Here is a 24,565-nt window from a genome sequence, read left to right as displayed (position 1 = left end):
ATAAAAAAAAACATATTAGCAGATTTGATACACAATGACTTTGAACAAATATTCGGATTGTTCTTAGTTTCAAGAATTATTTTCCAGAACTTTATTTTGTTTTGAGGGGTTCCTCGAAGCCCGGCTCTACGCCCCCGGAAGGGAGGAACCAGCAGCCTGGCGTCAGCCGGCTGGGGAGGACCATGGACGACAGATACCGTGTTGTGAGACATACACACAACCACACACACACGCACACACTCACACACAGCGTTGTGAGGAAGCGCGCGCACGCACGCACACACGCGCACGCACACACACACACACACGCGCACGCACACACGCACAACCTGTGTTGTGGTGCTACAGGAAGCTGCTCATTTTAAGTGAACCGTGCGGCTCAGTCTGCCAGTGGACCGAGGCGCTTTACGGAGTCGGTTTACTGAGTCGGTTTACGGTACCGAGTCAGTTTGGATCCACTTTATAACCTGAGACATGAACCTCCGGGAGGTTCTGCTGGTCTGCTGCTTGCTGGGGACCGTGGGAGGTGAGTTAGACTGATGTCTAAACCAGTGAGTGAGGAGATAGGTAGCATGGATAGTTAGTAGGAAATGACCAGGAAGTGTTCAGGGTAATCGGATCTAGACGACATGTCAGGCGGGGCTGGGAAACTTCTGCAGCTCTTGTCTTCAGAACATTACTACATTATCACAGGAGCTACGGGGTGGTGAACATAGTCGAGGCATGGGACTACAGGTTAACATGTTCATGTTGGAGACATGGATGGGACTACATGTTAACATGTTAATGCTTGAGGCATGGGACTACAGGATAACGTGTGGCCCTTCGGGGGGGCACACCGTGAGACGTAGGTAGGACTACAGGTTTACCAGGCGGTCGAGAAGTTACCTCGACACCAGGATCAGGTCGTGAACTCTGAAGTATTCCCTATGAGCAGATCAGAACTTATGTTCCTTCAGACGAAACCAACTTCTCCAAGAAGTGGGCTAAAGAAGCGTTCGTTTGTTTCTCGTCGTTCAAGTGAATATCTGGAACCTGCTCCTTTATTTGCATGCTAAACATCCGGTGCTAGAACACCAACACGGTGTGTGCTTCTGCAGCGGTCGTTTTTTTTTATTGCATACATTTGTTTATTAGTATTCATTAATCATTAGTAAGACCACCAAACCTCTTCTGTCCCACCGCAGTGCTTCCCCCTCCTATGTGGGCGTTGTTCAGCAGCCCATAAACTACCGTCGGTCTCCTTCCTAACGTCAATCATAGACCTGTGGCCTTTCACTATGTCCGATATGAGCTATGACTGTTGTTATCGCCTTTTTTCTAGTCTGATTGAGGTAATACACGCTCTGCATCGGCGGCTGCAGACCCAGGTTATGGGATAGCAGCAACACACCGGTTCTGTCTTTACTTGGTACAGATGGGATGTGAGATCCAGCTGTGTTGAGGGTTCACACGTCATGAACAGCTCTGGAAGTCTGTGCAGCAGTTTTCAAATATCACAATTTCCCTCGGTATTCAAGACAGTGATTTGGGTAAAATGCACCACACATTCTGTTCTCCCCCATGTTAAAAACCTTTTTCAACACGGTTGTAGCTAGTCAATGGCGGATATCAGCAACATAGCAATTGGTACTGTCAACCATGTCAAAGTGCTATGCTGCAAAATCTGTAGTCTGCAAATCTGTAGTCTGCAACACATCACCATGGGAAGATAAAACCCGTCAATACATTGATCTCCTGTCTCCTTATCTTATCTCCTTGAACCTAGATGAATCATTATGGTTTATCTTTTCAGTTTTATCTCAAGAGAAGTGGCAGGTGGATTGGTATATTGGGGCCTCTTCAATGAGCTTTTCTTCCTAGCATCAGAATGCTGTGAGACATTTTGGAAACCAATTGATGGTTTATGACAGATGCCGATGTTGGCAGTTGGCTAGCATGCATGCTATAAGATTGTTTTGGTTGATACTAAAGGAGCTTAAGGTCAAACAGGTCAAGGTTTACACCTGCTGGTCATATGAATAATAGTCATCATGCATGCTAATATGAGCGTGCCTATTATTTAATGCCCCTGTTGAACAAATACAGGCTTATGATCGCACAAAGGGCCCAAACAACCCTGCCTTCTCACAAAAGATGTATCGGTCCGCAGGCTTTCCGATATGGAGCCTATGTGCTTATTATGTTGAGTGGGAGATGAATCAGATATTGAGCGTTCACTAGAGAGCAGGTTGAGACTCATGTTGATGGCCAACATGGCACACAACTAGAATCAGTCACTTCTCAATTATGCTGATGGACCTTTTTAAAAACCTTAACATGTGTTATTGATCGGTTGGAAGGCCTTAATAGAAGTGACCAATCATTCACATGTAGACTCTGGTAAATGGGATTGCCTTTTTCCTTTGCATCGTTCCAAGAATTATTGGCTTTAAATTGTCACATCATTGGTAGATTTCCCGGGAAATATTTTAAAGTACATAACTATGATTCTATTATCTTTTTTATACGTTTTCTTGTTGTAGTCTCACTCTGCCCGTTATATCAGTGCAACCCTACAACTCTTTGATGGTTCCTGTGTTCCGCCATGACTCTAGTTGGTGACTCTATTGGCCAAAACACAGCCTGTCGGTTGTTTGGGATACCTCCGACAGCTACTGTGCAGCGCTAGGAGAGGCACGCAGAGAGCTGGGGTTTGAGGCCTGCAGCCCCTCACCGTGCTACTTTGTTCCAGGGATTAGGGCGGTGGTGACATACAGATGGTGTCGTCAGCCATGCAGGGTAACCAGCAGCTTGTCTGACGTGGACAGAGATCACGCGTCTACCTCAGGGCGATCTCTGTGCTGTTTACTATCACGGATACTTCCCTTTTGTTTCTCGCACTCAAACGGGGCTTATTGTTGGAAGGTTTTCCCCCTGAGTCATTCCTCGACATGTTATCTCTTGCCTGGACCGGCCTCCAGCGGTGAACCTTAGGTCCTTTCAGTTTGCGATGCATTTGGGAGTGTCCACATGAATCAGTTCCTGTTACTAACTAGAGCTTGCACATAAGGGACTCTTACTCACATTGTTGGCCAAGGGGGCTCAGTCCACTATTTGCTTCAAACACAGTGCCTAAATAGAGAGGCCTGATCTCCCACTAGCCAATCCCAATGTAGAGGACAATATCTGTGACCTCTTGACCAGGGGCGTTGCTAGACCTAGAGTTTTACTGGGGCACAGGCCCCTAACTGCCAACATTTTTTTTTTTACGTGTGCACAATATGAAATATATGGATACAGAAGGGTATGTACGAGCTTCAAAATTGTTGTCACTGTCATACTGTAGGCTATATTAAAGCACTGGTAAAGGTAAAGACGCAAAGATGGATTCATGAGTACCGTACAATTATATTTATTTAAACACATACACATCTCAAAGATTTACAAATAAGGTAACTGACAAATAAACAAAAAGTCTCTTTATGACCTTCACCTCTTTATCAGGAGAAGTCTACACATCTATATTTATTTAGAAGCTGTGTGGAAACAGCATAATTTTGCCAGAACGACATGTACTAAAAAGGCAAGGAACAAGGTTTAAAACTAATAGAATTTCTGACTTAAGGTGAGGTGGCTCATTGCCACCAATCAACCTGGAAAATGTTATAGAACCATCAAAGCTCTTAAATTAAACTAAATAAGGCCATACACTACTGCATAGAGCCTTTTTAAATGATTATTTTTTCACTATTAAGCTGTATCGCCGCGCCTTCATGGTGGCAAAGCGGTCAATAACGTGGCTTTGACTCACTTTGCATAGTTGCTCCTTTTCAATGGACAAAAGAGAAAGTTGGTGAAGCCTTCCTTGCCCCATGGTTGACCTAAGCCAGGTGTGGAGCCTTCTCGACACACTGAAAGATCGCTCACAACTACAACTGTTTACAAGAATTGTGAGTGCAATGATCTGAATTATCTGTGTCAATGTTGGGATCATTGTTGGATCCAGTATGTTAAAAACACCCTGTATATCCATCATTTCCTTTTTTGTGTTAAGGAAGTTTTTTGTCTAAAACTTCCTCAAGTTTTGAAGACAGACAATTTTTCATTCATTATTCATTTTCCGCGTGTGTGCGTGCACGCATGGTGTGTGTGTGTGTGTGTGTGTGTGTGTGTGTGTGTGTGCTATAAAACTACAGGCTACAGACGCTCAGTATTGAAAACTGGTGCTAATTATGTGGGCAACATTCTTTAACAGCAATCAAGTTGTCATTGTTTGTGTCAAACAAGTTGTGAATTTGTTGTAACGTTAAAAAAGGAGATGAGTTACTCTGGGCTTTTTCCAGCTCCCGTGGTTTCCAACGAAACATGATCAACAAAAAAACAAGGAATTGAAAGCTACTTACAATATGCCTAGGTTACATTAATTTCCCCTGATGGCAGCAATGTTCCACTTTCAGCTGGAATTCAAGGTACATCAAAACCACGTGTCTTCTTTAGATTTCAGTTCCCTTTATTTATTCACACAGTTCAGCAGCGGCATTTATTCAGAATCAGAGCCCAAATTAAAGCTGCATTTAGGGCGACTATCACTACCCAGCAGAAAAATAGATGCACTATAAATGGTTTTGTATAGCAGTCACGAACATGAGCATAGTTGTGGAAATGCTGGTGTTAGAAAACATAGTTGACGGGAATTAAAGTGCTGCACATCGACTGTACAAATGTAGATTATTCATCACAAGAATTTTAATTCAGAAATCGAATAGGCTAATAAACTCTGAATTGTGAGATAAAATTCAGCATTCTGATAATAAAGTCAGAATACTTGGATAAAATCCGAATTCTGATAATTAAATCCAGCATTAAAGGTTCATTTAAGAAGGTTCTCACCAGTCATTTGTCGCCTGGTCGCAGTGTCGATTTTTTTTTTTAAAGTAGTTCACTAGTCGTAGCGTGCAAATAAATTGCAGTGTCAGAATTCTGAGAATTTTGTCAGCATTCAGATTTCCCAGAATTCTCTTACACTGCAAATTAAAGCGCTACTACTAGCAAACTAGTTTCAGCGTGACTGGAGAGAACTTCCTTAAATTAACCTTTAATGCTAGATTTGCATCAACGCTATTGTGTGAATTAGTATGGTTCTCTTTCATGGAAGCCGGAAGTGGGAGATTCCTTATTTTTTTTACCATTATTGTTTTATTAACAAATTTCTCCTACAGGGGATTGATAAAGTTCTATCTAGACTATTGAACAGAAAGAAACACTTGGTCATACTTTACACACTTTCAGAAGAGTCACGTGGACGAATCCGTAAATAACTGATTTTTTTCATTGGTTGTTGCGTTAAATCTTACCCAGATACAATAGGGCTATTTTCTGATTGGCTTTTATGTAGCCCCTTTCGTTTTTTGATTGGCTGGTAAGAGGCAGGCTCGACTGAAGACTCCCGAGGCAGCAGGAGATGCACTTGATGAATCCTGCCGATTCCATAGCGAGAGCGGCGTCTCTGCAGATGAATTTAATAATGATCAATGGAATTTTACTGGGGCACTGGAGACTTTTACTGGGGCACGTGCCCCAGTAAAAAGGGGCTGATGACGCCTCTGCTCTTGACCAACAGAAAGGTGTGAAACTGGGTCAAGTAAGCTATGGGCTAGCCTGGGGCTAAGTAGTGAGCATTGTGAAAGCCCCTTTCTGCTGATTCCTCTGTGCCAAATACCTACGGTTCAGTTATGCATCAAAAGCTGTCAGAGCAGGAATGCTGTGGAAAGGCTAAGAGTCGTAACAGTTTAAATGCCGGGGAGTGGAGACCTTATTCTCTGTGCAAGGATAATATATTTTTTATTGTGCTTTGTTTCTACTAGAGAAAACCTAACGATGGTTTGGTATGTGGCATACAAATTGTACTTATTAATTAATGGTTAAGTTCTTTTTGACAGCTTTTGGTAGCATATTATAGCAGCATAATCTTATTTACAGCTTAATCCACTTTTATGAGTGCATATTTTATTGAGCGTTAGAGCAGTGATGTGGAAGAAGAGACTGACACACTAAACCAAACCTTACTAAGTAGTTGAAGTGAAATTGCTAAAAACACAATTTATGTCAGCGATAAATAAATACATGGATTATGCTTTTTCTAGATATTTCCATGCTGTTCATACAGCTTATTAAAATGTATTTTGCCCATTAGAGACAAGTGTTTGTAGATCGCCTATTGATGTACAATTTGTTATCTTGCCAGTCGGACATCAATATTGTCAGGTCTGATTTGGTTTGTACACCCTTTGATGCAAATAGCTCTTGTGAGAGATGCCAATAATCATATTTTGCCAAATGTGGCAAGGTGCTTCAGCCAATGGTTGAGAGGGAAGTCTCTCCTCTCACAGTATACCCTGCAGACTGTCTAGTGATAGAGTGGCACGCACTTTGCTATGCCATTGCTGATTGGTTGGAACAGACCTGCTTGCGATGCACATTGCACACATGTTTTCTAAGTGAGTACAGAAGTTACCACTCTTAGGAGTGACACTGATATACTGTTTGTAATGTCCTAGAAGAATCTACAAATCCCTTTCCCTCCCCTCACTGCTCCAATACTGTCACTCTGGCATTATATCTGGTTGATGTTTACAATGTACTCTTCATTCCTGTATTTCCACATGGGCTGTGTACAAACAGGAAGTCAAGGTAGACTCACTAAGAGCTGTTTCACTGACGGAACTGACTGTTTTTCTGTATGCATAAACAAAATGACAGCAACAGAAAATAACCAGTTTGTCTTGTATTATCTCCATTAACCTACGGTGACGACCTTCTGCCTTACTTCTGCCTCAGTGAGGCAGAAGGTAGACCTTATTCCCTGGATAATCCAATCGTCTAAGTGCTTCTGCCTTCTGTTTTGGATATCAAACGATGTCTGTTGTTTTCTCTGACTCTTTAAATCAAGTAACGGCATGAAACAAAACTCTGCCTGCTGTAGGAAGGAGACTTGAAGTGGCAGCATCTCTTTTCCCGGGACAAGATTATAGACCACAGTATTGTTGTCGTCATGAACAGACTACCACATGCTGACCTTTCCTTAATCTTCATCTTTTCCCTTGCCCTTGTTATGTATTTCATTCATAAATCGGCATCATCTCTGTACCCTGATGCTGTGTATGTCCGACTTGTCCGTACATCCGGGGGTGTTGTAACTGGTCAACGACCTCCCCTTTGTGACCCTCCTCTCGGTATGGTTTCCAGGGCAGTTTGCGAAGTCTCTGAACCAGTACATCCGTCACTATGAGGGGCTGTCCTACGACACTGAGGCTCTGCACAGCAGCCACCAGCGGGCCAAGAGGGCCACCTCCCACCGAGACAAGACGCTCCAGCTGGACTTCCACTCCCATGGAAGGTGAGTCACACATCGCATCACTCACACCTCTCCATGCTACACACACGCACACACTATTCAGGAGTTTAAAAACACGATTAGCTCCAATAGAGGGACTCGAAGGTCCACTGTTCTTGCCGTCATTGATCCAACCTGTGATGTGTAAGAAACACAAAAATAATAGATTTTAGCCCACAGTGGGGCGGGTCAGTGTATGGATTTTATGCATATCATGACATGAGACCAGATATCTTTCTGTGTCACTATGTTAATATTTGAGCCATCCGGACAATATTATCTCGATATCGAGCGTTTTATCCAGTGGTATGGCTATTTGATCTTGTCCATATGCGCCTAGGCCTCAGGCAGACTAACACCATCGTTCTAATACCCGTTCATCAGGGCTGTTTGGAACGTGGCCCTCTGCTCAGTCCTGCTCAGGGCTCCTATTGGCGCAGAGCTCTCGTTGTGTAAAGGTTCTATCAGCGATGTTGGCTGACGTCACTTCTGTCGGTATCTGAAGCAAGATCCCTAACAAACGGAGCCAGCTCGCCCCTCTCTTCCGCGTTTCGTACATCCAGTAAAAACGATCATAAACGCCGCGCAAAACCCCACAACACCCACCCCTTGTCGGTGATTGGATGGAATACTATTTTGGTTTTGAGTGTTTGCTAGTACCGTTTGTTTTTGTGTGCGATCTCGGAGCAATAGGCTGCCTACAGAGACGTGTTTTTTGACGGCCTGCTTATGGGGCGGGCAGCTAGCGGATCGTGAGGAAAGATCAGATGAATGTGATCATTTATGTTTTCGGCCTAGCATCATTCACTGATGCAACCTTTAAGCTGAAGTCACTGAGCAGTCGAAGCAGAACACATCCTCTCTGGCCCCGATGGTCTCTCGGTGTGCTTCCTGTTTTCAGAAAGTCAGCTGTGTTGATAAGCAGTTGAATTATGAGGCGTGTCCTGTTGTTTCCGCGGGGACCAGGGGAAAGCAGCTGCAGGATGATTAGATTTGTTTTCCGATGAGTGCAAGGTGCCGCGATGGGAGAGGTTAGTGATGACTGAGATGTGGCATCTACCTAGGTGTAATTTCAGGTATTGGGCAGTGATAAAGTATGGTTTCAGACAGTAGGATACAAACAGAAGCAAACAGGGTCGTGATAGAGCTGCGAAAACATCAGAAATGAAGGACTTTCAGGTCTTTTGTTTTAGATTTGTCTGGGGCACTTTGTAAGGATATAAAGGTTTTTGTTGTGTTGATTTGAACAATGACACCTGACTTTGCTTCCTAAGAAGCAGGTGCTGTTGAAGATGGTACCAACACCCCCCTACTGGTGTGCTTAAGGCAAAGTTATCCATCTGGATATACTTGGCTTGCCGCTTATTTATTTCATTTGTCGATATTGCAGCAAACTTGCTTCTATTGTTCAGGTTTCTGCTGTGTGCTTCCATTAAGATATGGGTTAGGGTTAGGAGCTCAACCTCTCGTTGGGCTCTGTGCGTCCGAACCTGATACTGCTGCACACTGCCTCGTTCCATCCCTCCCAGCTGTTCATCCACAGCGGTGGAGGGATTTCCCCTGCGAGGGAGGGCGAGGTCAGGGAGAGCGGGGACATGTCTGGGGATTGACCCACGCATGCTGTCCAGTCCCTGATTCACTGATCGGTGCTCGGGAAGAGAGGGGGGTTGTTGATACGTGACGTGTGAGAGTCCAAGGCTCCAGTCAATGGGTCTTTGCTCTTCGCTCTCACCATCGATGCATCTCTATCTAATTATTTTGTCTCTAATTTAATCGAAGACTCTAATGCTGATTAAAACACGTGGCTTTAAATGTTGTAGAGTGGGCATCGTGCTGCACTCTGCAGGAGTGCAGCAGGAAGGTGTCGGAGGGAAGGTGTAGGGAGGTGAACTTGACCCCTGGAAGCAGGAATCCGCCGTCCGTTCTCAGTGTCGTCAGCCTCTGGTCCCCAGCGAGAATTCCCTGCATGATCCTCTCTCTGGGAGCGAGTGGGGAGGGTGTTGTGGTAATTGTCCTGCTCATCCAGCCCCAATCAGGATTAACTTGCTAATCCTGCGCGGGGCTGCGGCTGGAGGCTTGCTGGGGGTTACATCACGTCCGACCAGAGCGGCAAACGGTAACGCTCAAACAGCCACACAACCTGGCCTGCGGAGTGAGGCACTGGCGCATGTGTGACCAGCGCTCCTCAATGTTGAGCCAAAGTGTGTTTTATTAACACACTGTAACTGTTGGCTCTTTATTGGATTCACATTTTGACCTGAAACACGATTAATCATGAAGACGACCACATCTACAGCCTTCCTTTATCAGGGTCCTCCCAGTCCGGGTAATGGGCTGGGATCTAATGGTTTTCATGGTCCTCCCAGTCCGGGTAATGGGCTGGGATCTAATGGTTTCCATGTGGTGACTCTGAGCCTCCCCAGTGATGGAGACCTTTCTGGATGGAGCTAAATGCACCGTTCTGCCATATTTACATTTACATTTAGGGCATTTGGCACACGCTTTTTTTCCAAAGCGACTTACAATAAGTACTTCTGTCATAAGAAGTGAAACAATATATCGCTGTCGGTACAGTAAAGATGTTCATAGAACCAAGTGCAAGTACTAACAATCGCTAGGCTAACCCCTTCCCCTCGTACAGCAATGCTAGCAGCTACTGCAGATGCTACACAATTAAGTACTATGAATAAGTGCAATGTAGATTAGGAGCGTACAATAAGTGCGTACATTAAGTGCCAGGACGTTCAACATACAATGGTGGCCGGAAGGGTCTGGGTAGCTGTGCAGAGTCGAGGTGAACTCTGAACAGGTGAGGTTCGAGTCTTTTGCGGAAGCTCGTGAGCGACTCTGCGGTCCTGACGTCGGCAGGGAGCTCGTTCCACCACTGAGGTTCCAAAACGGAGGCAGGGGAGAGTGTTGTGTCAGTACCAGGGTGGTCCACTGATTGGACACAGACAGACAGACCGATACACGCTGGTCTTCCTGGCTCCCGAGAGGGCCGTGAGTCTCTGGTGGTGAGCGGGTTACGGGGCCAGTGGGATCCTCAAGCTTTGGCTGAATTACCGCTCGTAATCAACTTGAGAGCCAATAAACTCCAGACGCTGTTTTTACAGCTCCTGCTCCACGTGTCGTGCATCTGTCGTGGGGACACGATTGAAAAGCTCAACCAAGATACTCAAGGAGCACACCTACATGTACATTTAATAGCTGCTTCTAGTAATACTATTCTACTTCTACTACTGTTACTACTACTACTACTACTATATAACTACAACTGTCACTACTATTTCTACTACTCGTCCCTGATCTACTATCTTCACTAACTTAATCTTCAAGACCTTTGTTGTTTACCCGTCACACAGAGGGGATCTCTGTGTACCTGAATTGCCCCTCTAAACTCTAGTGTACTACAGAGGGATGTCTACGTAGGGGATGAGGGAACAACGGGGGCCGAATCGAACACAGCCCGAGTCTTTGAAGAGCACCAGATCCCAGAGCTCCATCCCGATACTGCAGCCAGGCTGCTGTTATACACTCAGAGCAGACGGCTCCGTGAAGACCTCCATGACGGTGGTCTACCCCCTGGCGTGCTGAGTCTGGGGGGGAGAGGAAACGAGCCAACGTGATGGGCTGTTGCATCGTAAACATTGACATTGATACCGTGATCATTTGATGTTTGATATTGTAGGTTTGATGTCATCTATACCCCATGTTCTGTAAACCAAGTGCCCAGATACTGTAAAGGATTTACTAGGGCTGGGTACAAATATTGATTCATCATTGCACTGCAATTTATTGTTCTCGATTCAGAATTATTTTTTAATCAATTATTTCCATTAAAAAAAAAAAATGAAGCATACTCGCTTCTCATAATCGAGAAGCGAGTATGCCTAAATGTACATGCCCTTTTACATTTGTCCAAGTTATGATTATTACTTTTATGCTGCAAGTTTAGCTCAGGAACAATACTATACAATGGTGTATTCTCTTTTTGCTAGTTAAAGCACAATGAAATGGTTAATTCATTATGAAATGGTTAATTCATTTTGAAATGGATCATTCTAAATAATATTTAGGTATTTTTGTCATCGTTTTTTTTTTTCATAGGCACGTATTATTGAATCGATATCGAAGCAATTGGATCATTATCGAATCAAAACCTAAAGAATTGAATTGAATTGAATTGTGAGGTACCTGGCAATACCCAGCCCTAGGTTTACTCCCTCCATCCAGTAGGGTATCATGCTGATGCCTGTGATATAGATCCCCCCGGTCCCCGTGGGGAGGGAGGGTGTGTTAGAGCCACTCCCTGCTGGGCTCTCCACGTCTCCCTCAGCCTCTGAAGCACGGTCATGTGCATCTCATGGGACCTGCCTTTACCATTCAACACACACGAGGTAACAAAAGGATTAGCACAAGTACAGAATGGGGCCCGCTCACACGTTCTCCTCAGGCTCCAGGCTCCTCCTCACGAGATGCGCCTCAAAGCCCGCGCTTGTGTGACTGTAGTCCTGATGTGTTTCTTCTCTTCGTTCATGTATTTCTCTTCAATCATCAGAAAACCTTTATGAAACTCTTTGATTTTATTTATTATCGTGTTAAATGTTAGCACATTATGGTGTTGTAGAGTGTCATTTAAGCCCCTTGATGTACTACAGAGTTAAGTTGTTTGGGGGCCTTTTTAGAAACCATTTGCCACAGAAGCCCATTGGCTGAGTGTGTACAGACCAGTCATGTGGTTTCACTGTCTTTCTGCCAAAGGCCTGGTTATTTACCGATTTTTAGGCTTCATTGCGGAGCTGACCTAAATGATGTCCTGCCGGGCTTGACGCTAGAACCTTTTGAGTCTGATGCTGGGCCAACATTCCTGTCTAAATGAACACAGAAAACACATCGGGCCTCTTCCTTGTGGTCCTTCTGTTTCGAGGGATTAGGCTGCCGCGTTTTGTTACAAGGCCGAACGTGTCTGTTGGTTGAGGTTATATCAACCAACAGATATATCCTCAACCAGTCACTCACTCGTTTCCTAAAACAGGCCTGCAGGGTAGACTGACATTACGGAGTCCACCTTCAGACACATAGAACCTGAAGGACCACAACAATCTTTTTCTGGGATTTTATTCCTTCATAGTTTCTTAACATTTGCTTTGTTTGAGCACAAAACCAAATGATTTAATTTTGTGTTTGTAAGTTTCCACTCTCTACTTCTACACCACCTTTTTTTTTTCCTTCTCAAATAATGAGCCTTACAAAGTGTACTTTAAATCTGAACAAAGGGAGGTTCAGAGAGAAGAACAGCTGGGTTCTCAACACACCCTTCTATTCATACTAATTCATAGTATAATAACATCCTTCCTCATTGTTGGAGATGAGGAAAGACCTGAAATATGCAGCAGCTCCTGCAACAGAAAATATTAAAAGCTAGTAAATACTTTCTTCAAAATTACAGATTGGCATAAGTTACGTTTTTCTGTAAGTGTGATCATAGTTTCCCTCTCCAAAGTCCAGAAAGGCGTAAAGAATGTGTTCAGTCATGGTTTTCTCTCTGTTTTTCCACTCCAGGTATTTCAACCTACGGATGAAACGGGACACAAAGTTATTTTCTCCAGACGTCGTCATAGAAGTTTCCGGGGTGGAGGAGCCAGTGGATACGTCTCACATTTACACTGGGGAAATATTTGGTAAGACCAGCAAATCCCTCGAGAACATTCTTGGGTTAGTAAAGTAAATGTCGATGGAAATTCCAATGAAACCTCATATGTGCAGTGGAGTCCTCATTTTGGTAACTTTTTTAAGTATAACCTATGATTTCAAGGAGCAACGTGTAAGATATGAGTTTAAGACATTCAAAAATGAACTACAATTATCAACAGATTGTAAGGAAATAAAGGTTTTGAGATAAAAACGTGTTTTATGTATTGTGTACGTATCATGTATGATGTGTCATGTTGCAGTGAGTTTACCTTAAGGGAAACGGGATAACGGCTGCAGCTTTCCTACCCAATACAGTTAAGGTCTAAGGTCTAAGTTAGCTATTTGTTGATATACGGTTCAAAGCAGTGGGAACACTACAACTTTCTTGTAGTATGCTGCCCCCTATTTGTTCGGAGTGTGGAAGTGCACCTTTAAAACCAAAAACGTGGGATCCTCTTCCCTTCCTCGTCTCACGTTCCCCTCCGCTGTGTTCAGGGGAGGAGGGGACGCTGACCCACGGGTCGGTGGTCAACGGTCGCTTCGAGGGCTACATCAAGACCCAGCAGGGCGTGTTCTACGTGGAGCCCACGGAGCGCTACCTCAAACGCCAGGACGCCGCCTTCCACTCCGTCATCTACCATGAGGACGATATCCGTGAGTCTGCCTCACAGCAACGTCTACATTATACTCTATGGGAAAGCTATTGACTTTAAAGGAACATGCAAAATACAACATTTCACCTAATATCTTTGTTCATAGATTATGTATCTGGGTCTAAACTGCTTGCCAAGAATACTTCCATGCAGTTGTGTCTGTGTTCATTTATTTAAAGGGTTGAAGCCGAGTGTCATTCTCATACTTGACCATTCTTGTCGCGACGTATACATTTAGCTTTTAAAAGCAGATTTAAAATGTTCTTTACAAGATAACATTGAGAAGACGGACGAGAATAAACCAAAATGATGCTGACTGCTAAACCAGGGGAGGATGGAGGCGGCAGTATAAAGCACCGCAGTGAAAGCTGTTTTATGACAACGATCCAGCAGCGTGGCGTCGGACTGGGGCGCCCCACTCTCCTCTGGCAGCGCCCTGCACAGGACGCCCGGTCTCCTGCAGCTCTGGGACTCTGGGACGAGGGGATGGAGGATCTGGGAGGGGATGGGAGGGCTGGTTTAGAGACGTCGAGGGAGCTTGCACACGCCTAGCTTGGATCAAGTGATTCTGGACCCTCACGCAGACGGGAGGCCAGGGTAGAGATGCCTCGATCATTGTTTTTAATTGCTTGCTACAAGGCGGCCTGGGCAGCATTCTGCACCGAGCGGGGGAACGGTGGTGGTCAGCGAAACGGGGGCTGAGGCTCGGGATTGGATTCATGTAATGTGGTCTAGGGGGGGGGGGGGGGGGGCGGGTCGCATCTGAAGGCTGGAGGAGCCTCTCGTATGATGGGCTCCTCGGACAGGACGCTGGAGAACAGAACAGTAACGGATGGAGAGGAGAGCTGAAGGAAGGAGGAGTCACGCTTACAGCACGGAGGAAATGAGGAGAGATTAAAGTCGAGGAGTGGATGGACACAAGGAAGATTATAAAGATTATAAAATACAGAAATAAACACAATGGATTTATTTATTATTCATGAGCACATCCATGAGATCATAAATAAAATCTAAATAACTACATTTAGATTTAGAATGATTAATAAAACTAAATAACAGTAGATGACAGCTAACTAACAAATTCATGATGCACACACAAAGCGTTCCATGATGCCCGTAGTACATCATGAACAGTCAAGTGATTCAGGACCCTCACGCAGACGGGAGGCCAGGGTAGAGATGCCTCGATCATTGTTTTTAATTGCTTGCTACAAGGCGGCCTGGGCAGCATTCTGCACCGAGCGGGGGAACGGTGGTGGTCAGCGAAACGGTGGCTAACAGACGTTACTGTACAAAGAACAAATAACTGCTTTGCCTAAGATTGGACCTGGTTTGGAGGTATGACCGTCGATGACGGGGGATGCAGATGATCTGTACGGTGCATCAAACACTAGACTCAAAGAAACATCACTTTTAATCCCCTTCTACTCCTCTTGGATCATCAGAAGTTTGACCACATGCTGAGAAGAATCTCTGAATGTGTTGCCTGCTGGTCCTATCGCCCCAACTAGCCGAGCGAGTTCACTCAACAGCGAGTCTGGCACCAGACACAACTTGTGCTCTGTGTGTGATCTCCTCCGTCGGGCCACAGAAACCACAGCATGCAGAGACCGAAGGGGGAACTTTCGACTGTGTTCTTGTCGTATTCCACTGGCTTTTGATGGATGTTGGTGGAAGAGAACCGATGGAGGATATATTTAAGAAACGCTTGTTTCTAAACACCTTTAGTCCCGGTCCGGTTTGGTGAAGGCCCGGTGATTTGCATATGAATAAGGGGGCAGTTACTCTCTCAGACAAAGAGTGCTTTAGCCGTCGACATTGAAAACACAGGAGGTAGTCAGGAGGGAAATGCATTGTTCCCCCCCCCCCCCCCCCCCCCGTGTGTGTGTGTGTGTGTGTGTGTGTGTGTGTGTGTGTGTGTGTGTGTGTGTGTGTGTGTGTGTGTGTGTGTGTGTGTGTGTGTGTGTGTGTGTGTGTGTGTGTGTGTGTGTGTGTGTGTGTGTGTGTGTGTGTGTGTGTCGGTCTGGTGACAAACACGAGGCTTGCTGGGGAGAAGTAGTGACATAATTTATGCTGCTCTGGTCCAGAGTCTCTTGAATATTATTATTAAGTATCTTCTCATTAAGCGTCATAAGAATTGTGGTTAGAAAGGCTCTGGAGTTGGCAGCTGATTGGGTTGGAGTGGCCCTCTACTTTCATTGCTTTGACTTTGGTAGGAAATCCCTTTTAAACAGAATGAATACTGAATGGGACAATTGCTTACTATCACAACTATTTATGTTGAGCAATGTTCATAGTTTCATTTCATCATGCTTTCATTTCTATATATATAATGTATGTATAGAAATGAGTATTTTTTTATAAAAATACTTGTGGTCACTTGCGTCACTTGCAACAGAGAATTTCCATGTATTGTGCATAGCCCTGATTCCAATTACACTAAATAATAGAACAGATGGAAGAAATGAAACGTAAGAGCATGGCAAAACAAATTTAACATGAGCAGTAAATCATGATGCCTATTATGTCAACATTTAAAGATGGATAGAGGCCTGGACTATTCTTACTTTGTCATGCAGAATCGTTAAATACTTTATTCATTGTAAAAGACAACTGACTCAAAATATGAGTCAAAGTGTGAACTCTGAGCACACTGACATAAAAATGCTTTTATGACCTTTTATTTTGACCTAATAACTCCTGATTAAGGTGGATATCATTTCTCACTTGACAGACGTGCCTTCAGCAGTGTCTTAGTTTGCTCTTGTCAGAACCGGGTCAGAAAAGAGCAACGCAGTCTAACCTCCTCTCCTCCTCTCCTCTCCTCTCCCACTCTCCTCTCCCCACTCTCCTCTCCTCTCCTCTCCTCTCCTCTCCTCTCCTCTCCTCTCCTCTCCTCTCCTCTCCTCCTCTCCTCTCTCAGATTACCCCCATAAGTACGGCTCTGAGGGCGGCTGTGCGGACCACTCTGTGTTCGAGAGGATGAGGAGGTACCAGGAGTCGGCCACGGAGGAGCCCGTCCAGGTGGGAGTCTGCACCACACGCTCTCTGGTCTAGACCCCCGGTCTCTGGTCTAGACCCCCGGTCTCTGGTCCAGACCCCCTGGTCTCTAGTCTAGACCCCCTGGTCCTGGTCTCTGGTCCACACACGCACGCACGCACACACACGCACACGCACACGCACACACACACAATAAAATGTATGCAAACTGTAAGCAGGCCCTCAGTCAGTCAGTCGCTCTCTGTGCATGGTTCCTCAACGCTTGCTGTCTGTCCGTCTGTTGCCTTCAGAGCCACTCGGTGCTGGATGAGGAGGACCTTCCTCCTGGTCCCGTCATCCTGAGGAAGAAGAGGGCGGTGGCGGTGGAGAAGAACACCTGCCAGCTCTTCATCCAGACCGACCACCTCTTCACGAAGTACTATGGCTCCACGGAGGCCGTCATCGCCCAGGTACAGACACATGCACGACGGCCCATTTGTTGTGATGCTTATTTGAATCCACAGCGTCCTTTAAAACAGGAGTTTGGTTTTGTTCTTCAGATCTCCAGCCACGTGAAGGCCATCGACTCCATCTACCAGGCCACCGACTTCCTGGGCATCAGAACCATCAGCTTCATGGTCAAAAGAATAAGGGTGTGTGTGTGTGTGTGTGTGTGTGTGTGTGTGTGTGTGTGTGTGTGTGTGTGTGTGTGTGTGTGTGTGTGTGTGTGTGTGTGTGTGTGTGTGTGTGTGTGTGTGTGTGTGTGTGTGTGTGTGTGTGTGTGTGTGTGTGTGTGTGTCCCCTTCTTCTTCTACCATAGTTTTCCTTCCAAAAGTCATATTTTCCAGTAGAGTGACTCCAACGACAGCATTGTGAGGCCAGTTTTAATACAAAGACGGAAAGATTTGACCATAAACCCATAAATAATAATACCATATATAAGCAGACCGCAGAGTGAAACTGATTCAATGACGCTGGTCACCGTTTCCTGTCTGATGAGCGGCTCTATTTCCTGTTTAGATTAACGGGACGACGGAGGAGAAGGATAAGAACAATCCCTTCCGGTTCCCCAACATCGGCGTGGAGAAGTTCCTGGAGCTGAACTCGGAGCAGAAGCACGACGACTACTGCCTGGCCTACGTCTTCAGCGACCGGGACTTTGACGACGGCGTGCTGGGCCTGGCCTGGGTGGGCGCGCCGTCAGGTTGGTCCCGCAGCCACAACACCACACGCATACACCTGGCATCCACAACTAGGTATACTACGTGTTGTAGACCTCCAGGGTTATTGTAAGTGGAGCTTGCACTTTAATTCAGTGTCCGCGGCACAACAATGAAGGCACAACAATGAAGCAACAGCCATCCAGTGGTCAACGCAGGAGACATCCTGAAAGGCTAAATCATTAGGATGAGTTCTGTTGAGCTACTGACAAAAGGTTATGAAAGAGTAATGAACGACCGGCAGAAGCAGAGCCACCAGAACAGCACCGGCGTCATGTTGCTCCGGACAGATGGAAAGATGGAAGGATGCCCAGTGAGAGGCTGCAGCAGTCCCACATTATGTGAAGTGCTCTGCCTGTGTTTGTGCCCCGCCCCCTTTAATCACTAGACTAGCGTCTAGCGTCTCTCCTAGACACACTTAGGCTATTTCTTGAGGACTGATAAAGAGCTGAAGCACTACTTTAGCTCCCAGAAACCGATGGAGGAATACTCACTGAACGATGTTCTGTAGTAATGTCTCGGTGGCCTTTCTGCCCTCTTCCTGTTCCAGGCCAAGTGGTTAACTAATGGCGCAATTAAAAAAATTAAGGAAATAAATACAACCTAATCATATAATATGCAAGCTGATCTCAACATTTTTATCGTCAATTGAGGTTGCATATTACCGAGCACGAACTTAATTGCTCCTCAAAGACTGTTGTTTACTCCAGCGTGCCTCATGGTGATCCACCTAGCCTATCGAGAGAAAGAGATCAACATGTGCCCCCTTTCCACCGACTGTAGCAGCTCAACTCGCCTCCACTCGGCTTGCCTTTTTTTGCGTTTCGATCGCCAAAATGAGGTACCTGGTACCTGGTACCTTTTTAGTCTCATCTCCATCCAGGTTCCAAGAGAGCTGATCTGATACAGATGCTGATCTGACCTGAACAGGCTCCTGGCCACTGATTGGCCAGAGTGACACCACTGGACACATTATGATGGGCGCGACGTCCGAGCTTGATACCTGTCACCCGACACCCGGCATCCTTAAATACTAGCATCAGCGTTCAGTCGACAATAGTGATTGATTATTCAACATTGCAGGATCACGCCGTGGACCGTGACAGAGTTGGGGACGCTCCTGTGTGTAGCCCTGTCTGTTTATGTGTCGCGTGGATAGTGTCACTGCAGTCTCGTGCATGCGTGCTGTGATGACCCGCCCACGTTGAGGAGGTACTCTCTAGATGGAAACACGACGTGCCTGGAACCAGACCAAATCGTGCCACGTCATGGCGAGTTGAGCGTGCGCTGTCGGTAGAGAAGGAGCACTACTAGTGTCCTAGTTGATGCATCTTAACACTTGCTACCATCAGGGTAGTTCTAGGGATCGGTACATTGTGGATGTTATTGTGGAGGATGTTGTTGACTCACGGAGGAGTGATGTCTTCCGCCCCCTGCTGGTGGGAGAGCAGCGTTAGACTTTTAGACATCTTGTCTTGTTTTCAGTTTATTTTCTTGGAATCTGTTTCTTTTCTCTGTAATAAAATGGTCACACACAGTTTAGGAGGACCTGCCCTCTCTGCTTTCACCATCTGCACGTTTTTTGTTATTGATTGATCTATCTACATCATGAAGGAACAATGTATTCGCATATAATTGACGTCCTTGCACTTAAAAATAGTACTTAGCATTGTCTAGCCTCTTATCCTAGCTTTCTTTGCTGTATACATGGAACGGGTTAACCTAGTGATGGTTAGTGCTTGGCACTTGGTTCTATGAACATCCTTACTGTACCGACAGCGACGTATTGTTGTTTCTCTTTCTTCTGACAAATGTCCTGGTTGCAAGTCGCTCTGATAAACGCCCTGAATGCGAATGGAAACGCAGATCATTTCAGCTCTGGATTCTCTTCTACTTCCAGGAAGTTCCGGGGGCATCTGTGAGAAGAGCAAGCTGTACTCGGATGGGAAGTGGAAGTCCCTGAACACGGGCATCATCACGGTGCAGAACTACGGCTCCCACGTGCCGCCCAAAGTCTCCCACATCACCTTCGCCCACGAGGTCGGCCACAACTTCGGCTCTCCGGTGAGTACCTCAGGACCCCCCCCCCCCCCCCCCTCTCAGGACCCCCCCTCCCCCCTCTCAGGACCCCCCCCCCTCTCTCATGCCCCCCCTCCCCCCTCTCTCATGCCCCCCCTCCCCCCTCTCATGCCCCCCCTCCCCCCCTCTCATGCACCCCCTCCCCCCTCTCATGCCCCCTCCCCCCCCTCTCATGCCCCCCCTCCCCTCTCTCTCATGCCCCCTCCCCCCTCTCATGCCCCCCCTCCCCCCTCTCATGCCCCCCCTCCCCCCTCTCATGCCCCCTCCCCCCTCTCTCATGCCCCCCCTCCCCCCTCTCATGCCCCCCCTCCCCCCTCTCTCATGCCCCCCCCCCCCTCTCATGCCCACCCTCCCCCCTCTCATGCCCACCCTCCCCTCTCTCATGCCCCCCCTCCCCCTCTCATGCCTCCCCTCCCCCCTCTCATGCCCCCCCTCCCCCCTCTCATGCCCCCCCTCCCCCCCTCTCATGCACCCCCTCCCCCCTCTCATGCACCCCCTCCCCCCCTCTCATGCCCCCCCTCCCCCCCTCTCATGCACCCCCTCCCCCCTCTCATGCCCCCCCTCCCCCCCTCTCATGCCCCCCCTCCCCCCTCTCATGCCCCCCTTCCCGCACACGGCCCGTAGCGTCCCCTAAAACACCAGGGCCCCTCCGATGTCCCGGTGTCGGAGACATAACCTCCTGACGCTGACCCCCCCCCCCCCTCAGCACGACTCGGGGACGGAGTGCACCCCGGGGGAGTCCAAGGTGCAGACGCAGAAGGAGCAGGGGAACTACATCATGTACGCCCGCGCCACCTCTGGGGACAAGAGGAACAACAACAAGTTCTCCGTCTGCAGCATCCGCAACATCAGCAGGGTGCTGGAGAAGAAGAGGGGCGACTGCTTCGTCGGTACGTACCTGTGGGTGGGTGGGTGTAGGTGTGCATTTGGAGGCATATGCGTGCCTTTTAGGACTGGTGCGGGCTTTTAGGAGCGTGTGCGTGTCTTTATGAGCATGTATGTGTCTTAAGAAGCGTCTGCATGTCTTAAGGAGCGTGTGTGTGTCTTTATGAGCGTGTGCGTGTCTTTATGAGTGTGTGTGTCTTTGTGAGCGTGTGCGTTTTTATTTTTTTGCGTGCATTTATGTGTGTTGCGTTTGGCTGAGGGCGAGTGTGTGGCGATGTCTGCGTAGCCCCAGTCCAGCTCACCCCACTGGCTGTGTTCCGCTGCAGAGTCGGGCCAGCCCATCTGTGGTAACGGCATCGTGGAGGAGGGCGAGCAGTGCGACTGCGGCTACAGCGACCAGTGCCGCGACCAGTGCTGCTACGACGCCAACCAGGACGCCAGCATCAAGTGCAAGCTGAAGGCTGGCAAAATCTGCAGGTGAGGGAGACGCGACTCTATCGCAGAAATGCGTCCCGATGCCTGCATTTTAAGCAGTATCGGAGGAATTGCCGACACTGGTATCGGAACAACTCTACTGATAGTACTCCAATGCCTGAGGTGTGATGTTACGGCCCGGTGAGCTGACGGCTGAGCGGTTGTGTCCCCCCCCCCCCCCCCCCTAGCCCGAGCCAGGGCCCGTGCTGCCGAACCGAGTGCACCTATAAGGTCAACAGCGAGATGTGCCGGATGGAGTCGGAGTGCGCGCGGGAAGGGAAGTGCAACGGCCTGTCCCCGCGGTGCCCCGCCTCGGAGCCCAAGGAGAACCTGACCACCTGCCACTCGGACACGCAAGTCTGCATCAACGGGGTGCGTAGAGACACCCGCCGGGACCAGGGCGCCGCACGGAGAGTCACGAGGGGGTCACACTGTGGTGGTGGGAATTGATCCCGGTTCAAAAAACGGTAGGGTACGGTCTAAATGCGGACTGAAGCTGTCCTCGATGGGTTGGACTCGGGTAAGGGAGGGGGGGTTTGTTCAGGAGAGTGAAAGCCTGCAAAGCATTACAGTCCGTCTGGGTCGACCGGCGATTGATGCTAGGCGGTGGCTCAAACAGGTTCTTGTTTCTTTTTCAATGGTCAAAGCGTTACGCAAAAGTTGCACACAACCCTGGCTCTGACGGCTGTGCCTCCCCAGGGCTGCTCCGGGTCCATCTGTCAGAAGCACAGCCTGGAGGTGTGCACCTGCGCCAGCGAGGAGGGCAAGGACGAGGCCGTGGAGATGTGCCACGTCTGCTGCATGGAGAAAGGTGAGCGGCCCTCAGGGACGTCTCGGCTCCACCGCCGCGTCTCGGAGAGCAGCTCTGTCTGGCTCGGGGTGGCCGGCGAATATAGAGAGCCGGTGGTCTGGTGACCAGAAGGGGGCGCTAGTTCAATCCCCGGCTCCTCCTGGCCGAGTGTCGTGGTGTCCCTGAGCGAGACGCCTCTCTCTGTCTCTCTGTCTGTCTCTCTCTCTCACTCACTCACTCACTCACTCACTCACTCACTCACTCACTCACTCTCTCTCTCTCTCTCTCTCTCTCTCTCTCTCTCTCTCTCTCTCTCTCTCTCTCTCTCTCTCTCTCTCTCTCACTCTCACTCTCACTCTCACTCTCACTCTCACTCTCACTCTCTCTCTACCTCCCCCTCCCAGGTAAACCGAACACCTGCAGCAGCACGGGCTCTGAGCGCTGGCTGCAGTACTTCCACCAGAAGGTGGTCACGCTGCAGCCGGGGTCGCCCTGCAACGAGTTCCGGGGCTACTGCGACGTCTTCATGAAGTGCCGCCTGGTGGACGCCGACGGCCCGCTGGCCCGGCTCAAGAAGGCCATCTTCAACCCCGAGCTCTACGAGAACATCGCCGAGTGGATCGTGGTGAGCCAGAGGGCAGAGCGGAGCGTCCCCGGGGGTCCTACCGCGTGTGGGGCTGGGGCTCGGACCCTCTCTGGGATGTCCTCGGCCCGAAACACTGGAGCTGGGCGCTACCACCCAGCATTGGGTTGGCTAATAAACATATGTCACGGCAACCTCCTACGCAATCAGTATGTTGGAGGTGTAAGGCTATCGGGGCTGTCCATACTGCAGCTACTCGCTCGTCTGAGGTGCATCATGGGACATGTAGTCACTGGTGAAACACGGATGTCAATTATGTGAATCCACAGAAGCCTGTTCCATTTGAGCGGCCTATAGGATTTGCAGTGATCTGGTGTGTGTGTGTGTGTGTGTGTGTGTGTGTGTGTGTGTGTGTGTGTGTGTGTGTGTGTGTGTGTGTGTGTGTGTGTGTGTGTGTGTGTGTGTGTGTGTGTGTGTGTGTGTGTGTGTGTGTGTGTGTGTGTGTGTGTGTGTGTTACAGGCCTACTGGTGGGCTGTGCTCCTGATGGGTATCGCTCTCATCATGCTCATGGCCGGCTTCATCAAGATCTGCAGCGTCCACACGCCCAGCAGCAACCCCAAGCTGCCGCCCCCCAAACCTCTGCCAGGTGCAGGTAACACTCGCGCCCGGACCGTACACGCCTCAGGGGGTGCGTGGAGGGAACGCGCATCATTGGGTGGCGAAGTGGGGATCGTCTGGGTGTTACCAAGTGCAGTTTGTCCACTAGCTGGCTTCACGAAAAACTGCAACATGTTGATGAAAAGAAAATGGTTGATCAGAGGTCCTTTGATTGACCCCACGGTGACCAAAGCGCCACGGAAGTCGACGTTGTGTGAGGCGTGCTTTCACACTTCGCGCTGCGTTCCCTGCGTCTCGCCACTATCCACAAAAGATGTTTCTGTCCCTCTAGGAACGTTAAATCGGAGGAGGCGTGCCAACCAGCAGCGGCAGCCGGGGCCACCCAGAGAGAACTACCAGATGGCCCCCATGCGGTCCTGAGGGGCCCAGCCTGCTGCCTTGGTCCTCCTCAGTGCCTCCGAGGGAGCACTTCAGTCCAAAGAGTTCACCCACACACAGACTACCGCAGGACTATGACCTGTTCTCCAGCTTCAACAGGGGGGGGCGCCGCCTTCGGGACCGCCTCCCCCTGCGCCCCTTTCGCTTGGCGCGCCCCCCCCCCCCCCCCCCCCCCCCACGCCGGAGAGGAGCCCTGCATCCAGGGGTATCTCCGTCTCCTCCTGGGAGCAGTGAAGCCTCTCTCCCCCTCGTGTTGCACACTACTGTCTTCTCCTTCTTCTTCTTTCTAGCCTGAATTCTGCCACAGTCAGCATGACAACTGCTTCCTGGGTTTTGGCCGCCAATCAACAAGACATTGCGTACAAAAAAAGATTTATAGAGAACTATTTTGCCAATTTGACATGATTTTACACCGCGAGCTGAGAATTGTACCTTTGTAGCTCCAACGCCGATAGTCTTTCTTTGTGCAGATAATACCGATTCGTTTTTTTCTCGTACGGAAGACATTTCTCTGCTGTCTAGTGAAGATCATTTACTGTTCACCATCTCAGGATTAAAAAAGCAAAAACAGCGTAAGCATGAGAGTAGGGGGAGCTGCATGTGGGACGTCCCGGGCAGAGAGTCACCCTGGGAGACGGGCAGACAGTCTTCCAGGGCCGACTTCCGACCTTCTTCTGCTAAGGATTGTATACTCTGGATGCTCTGGGAGGGGGGGGGGGGGGGGGGATGTGTTTTACTGGGTTTAGTCTGTGTGTTCGTTGGGGGGTTGGGATAAC

General features: G+C 48.3%; 1 protein-coding gene and 1 long non-coding RNA gene across 3 annotated transcripts; both read left to right on the top strand.

The window, feature by feature from the left end:
• Positions 1-296: 296 nt before the first annotated feature.
• adam10a (ADAM metallopeptidase domain 10a) lies at positions 297-23,969 on the top strand. Of its 2 annotated transcripts, none has more exons than XM_060071231.1 (16): positions 297-526; positions 7,228-7,378; positions 12,938-13,056; positions 13,565-13,723; positions 16,646-16,746; positions 17,013-17,171; positions 17,262-17,354; positions 17,722-17,905; positions 19,822-19,985; positions 20,707-20,890; positions 21,212-21,362; positions 21,548-21,731; positions 22,059-22,170; positions 22,554-22,774; positions 23,253-23,379; positions 23,683-23,969. In XM_060071231.1, the coding sequence occupies exons 1-16, from the start codon at positions 475-477 to the stop codon at positions 23,769-23,771; spliced, it is 2,250 nt and encodes a 749-aa protein (XP_059927214.1). In that variant the 5' UTR covers positions 297-474; the 3' UTR covers positions 23,772-23,969. The 2 variants fall into 2 exon arrangements, with proteins under 2 accessions (XP_059927214.1, XP_059927213.1); XM_060071230.1 differs by having other exon boundaries at positions 300-526; positions 23,253-23,385.
• Positions 7,387-10,821, top strand: LOC132471955 (uncharacterized). The gene is made up of 2 exons (XR_009528960.1): positions 7,387-9,833; positions 10,288-10,821. It is a non-coding gene; the product is annotated as an uncharacterized LOC132471955 (long non-coding RNA).
• Positions 23,970-24,565: the final 596 nt, after the last annotated feature.

This window comes from Gadus macrocephalus, chromosome 14 (assembly GCF_031168955.1).
Source record: "Gadus macrocephalus chromosome 14, ASM3116895v1".
NCBI classification, from domain to species: domain Eukaryota; kingdom Metazoa; phylum Chordata; class Actinopteri; order Gadiformes; family Gadidae; genus Gadus; species Gadus macrocephalus.
Note: the sequence above shows the minus strand (reverse complement) of the source record. Positions and strands in the feature narration are given on the sequence as shown.

Excerpts from the sequence above, each read along its gene's own strand:
- adam10a (XM_060071230.1), top strand. The coding sequence starts at position 475 with ATGAACCTCCGGGAGGTTCTGCTGGTCTGCTGCTTGCTGGGGACCGTG. Across the intron at positions 20,891-21,211 it reads GAGGGGCGACTGCTTCGTCG|AGTCGGGCCAGCCCATCTGT; the intron begins GTACGTACCTGT and ends GTTCCGCTGCAG. Across the intron at positions 22,775-23,252 it reads ACATCGCCGAGTGGATCGTG|GCCTACTGGTGGGCTGTGCT; the intron begins GTGAGCCAGAGG and ends TGTGTGTTACAG.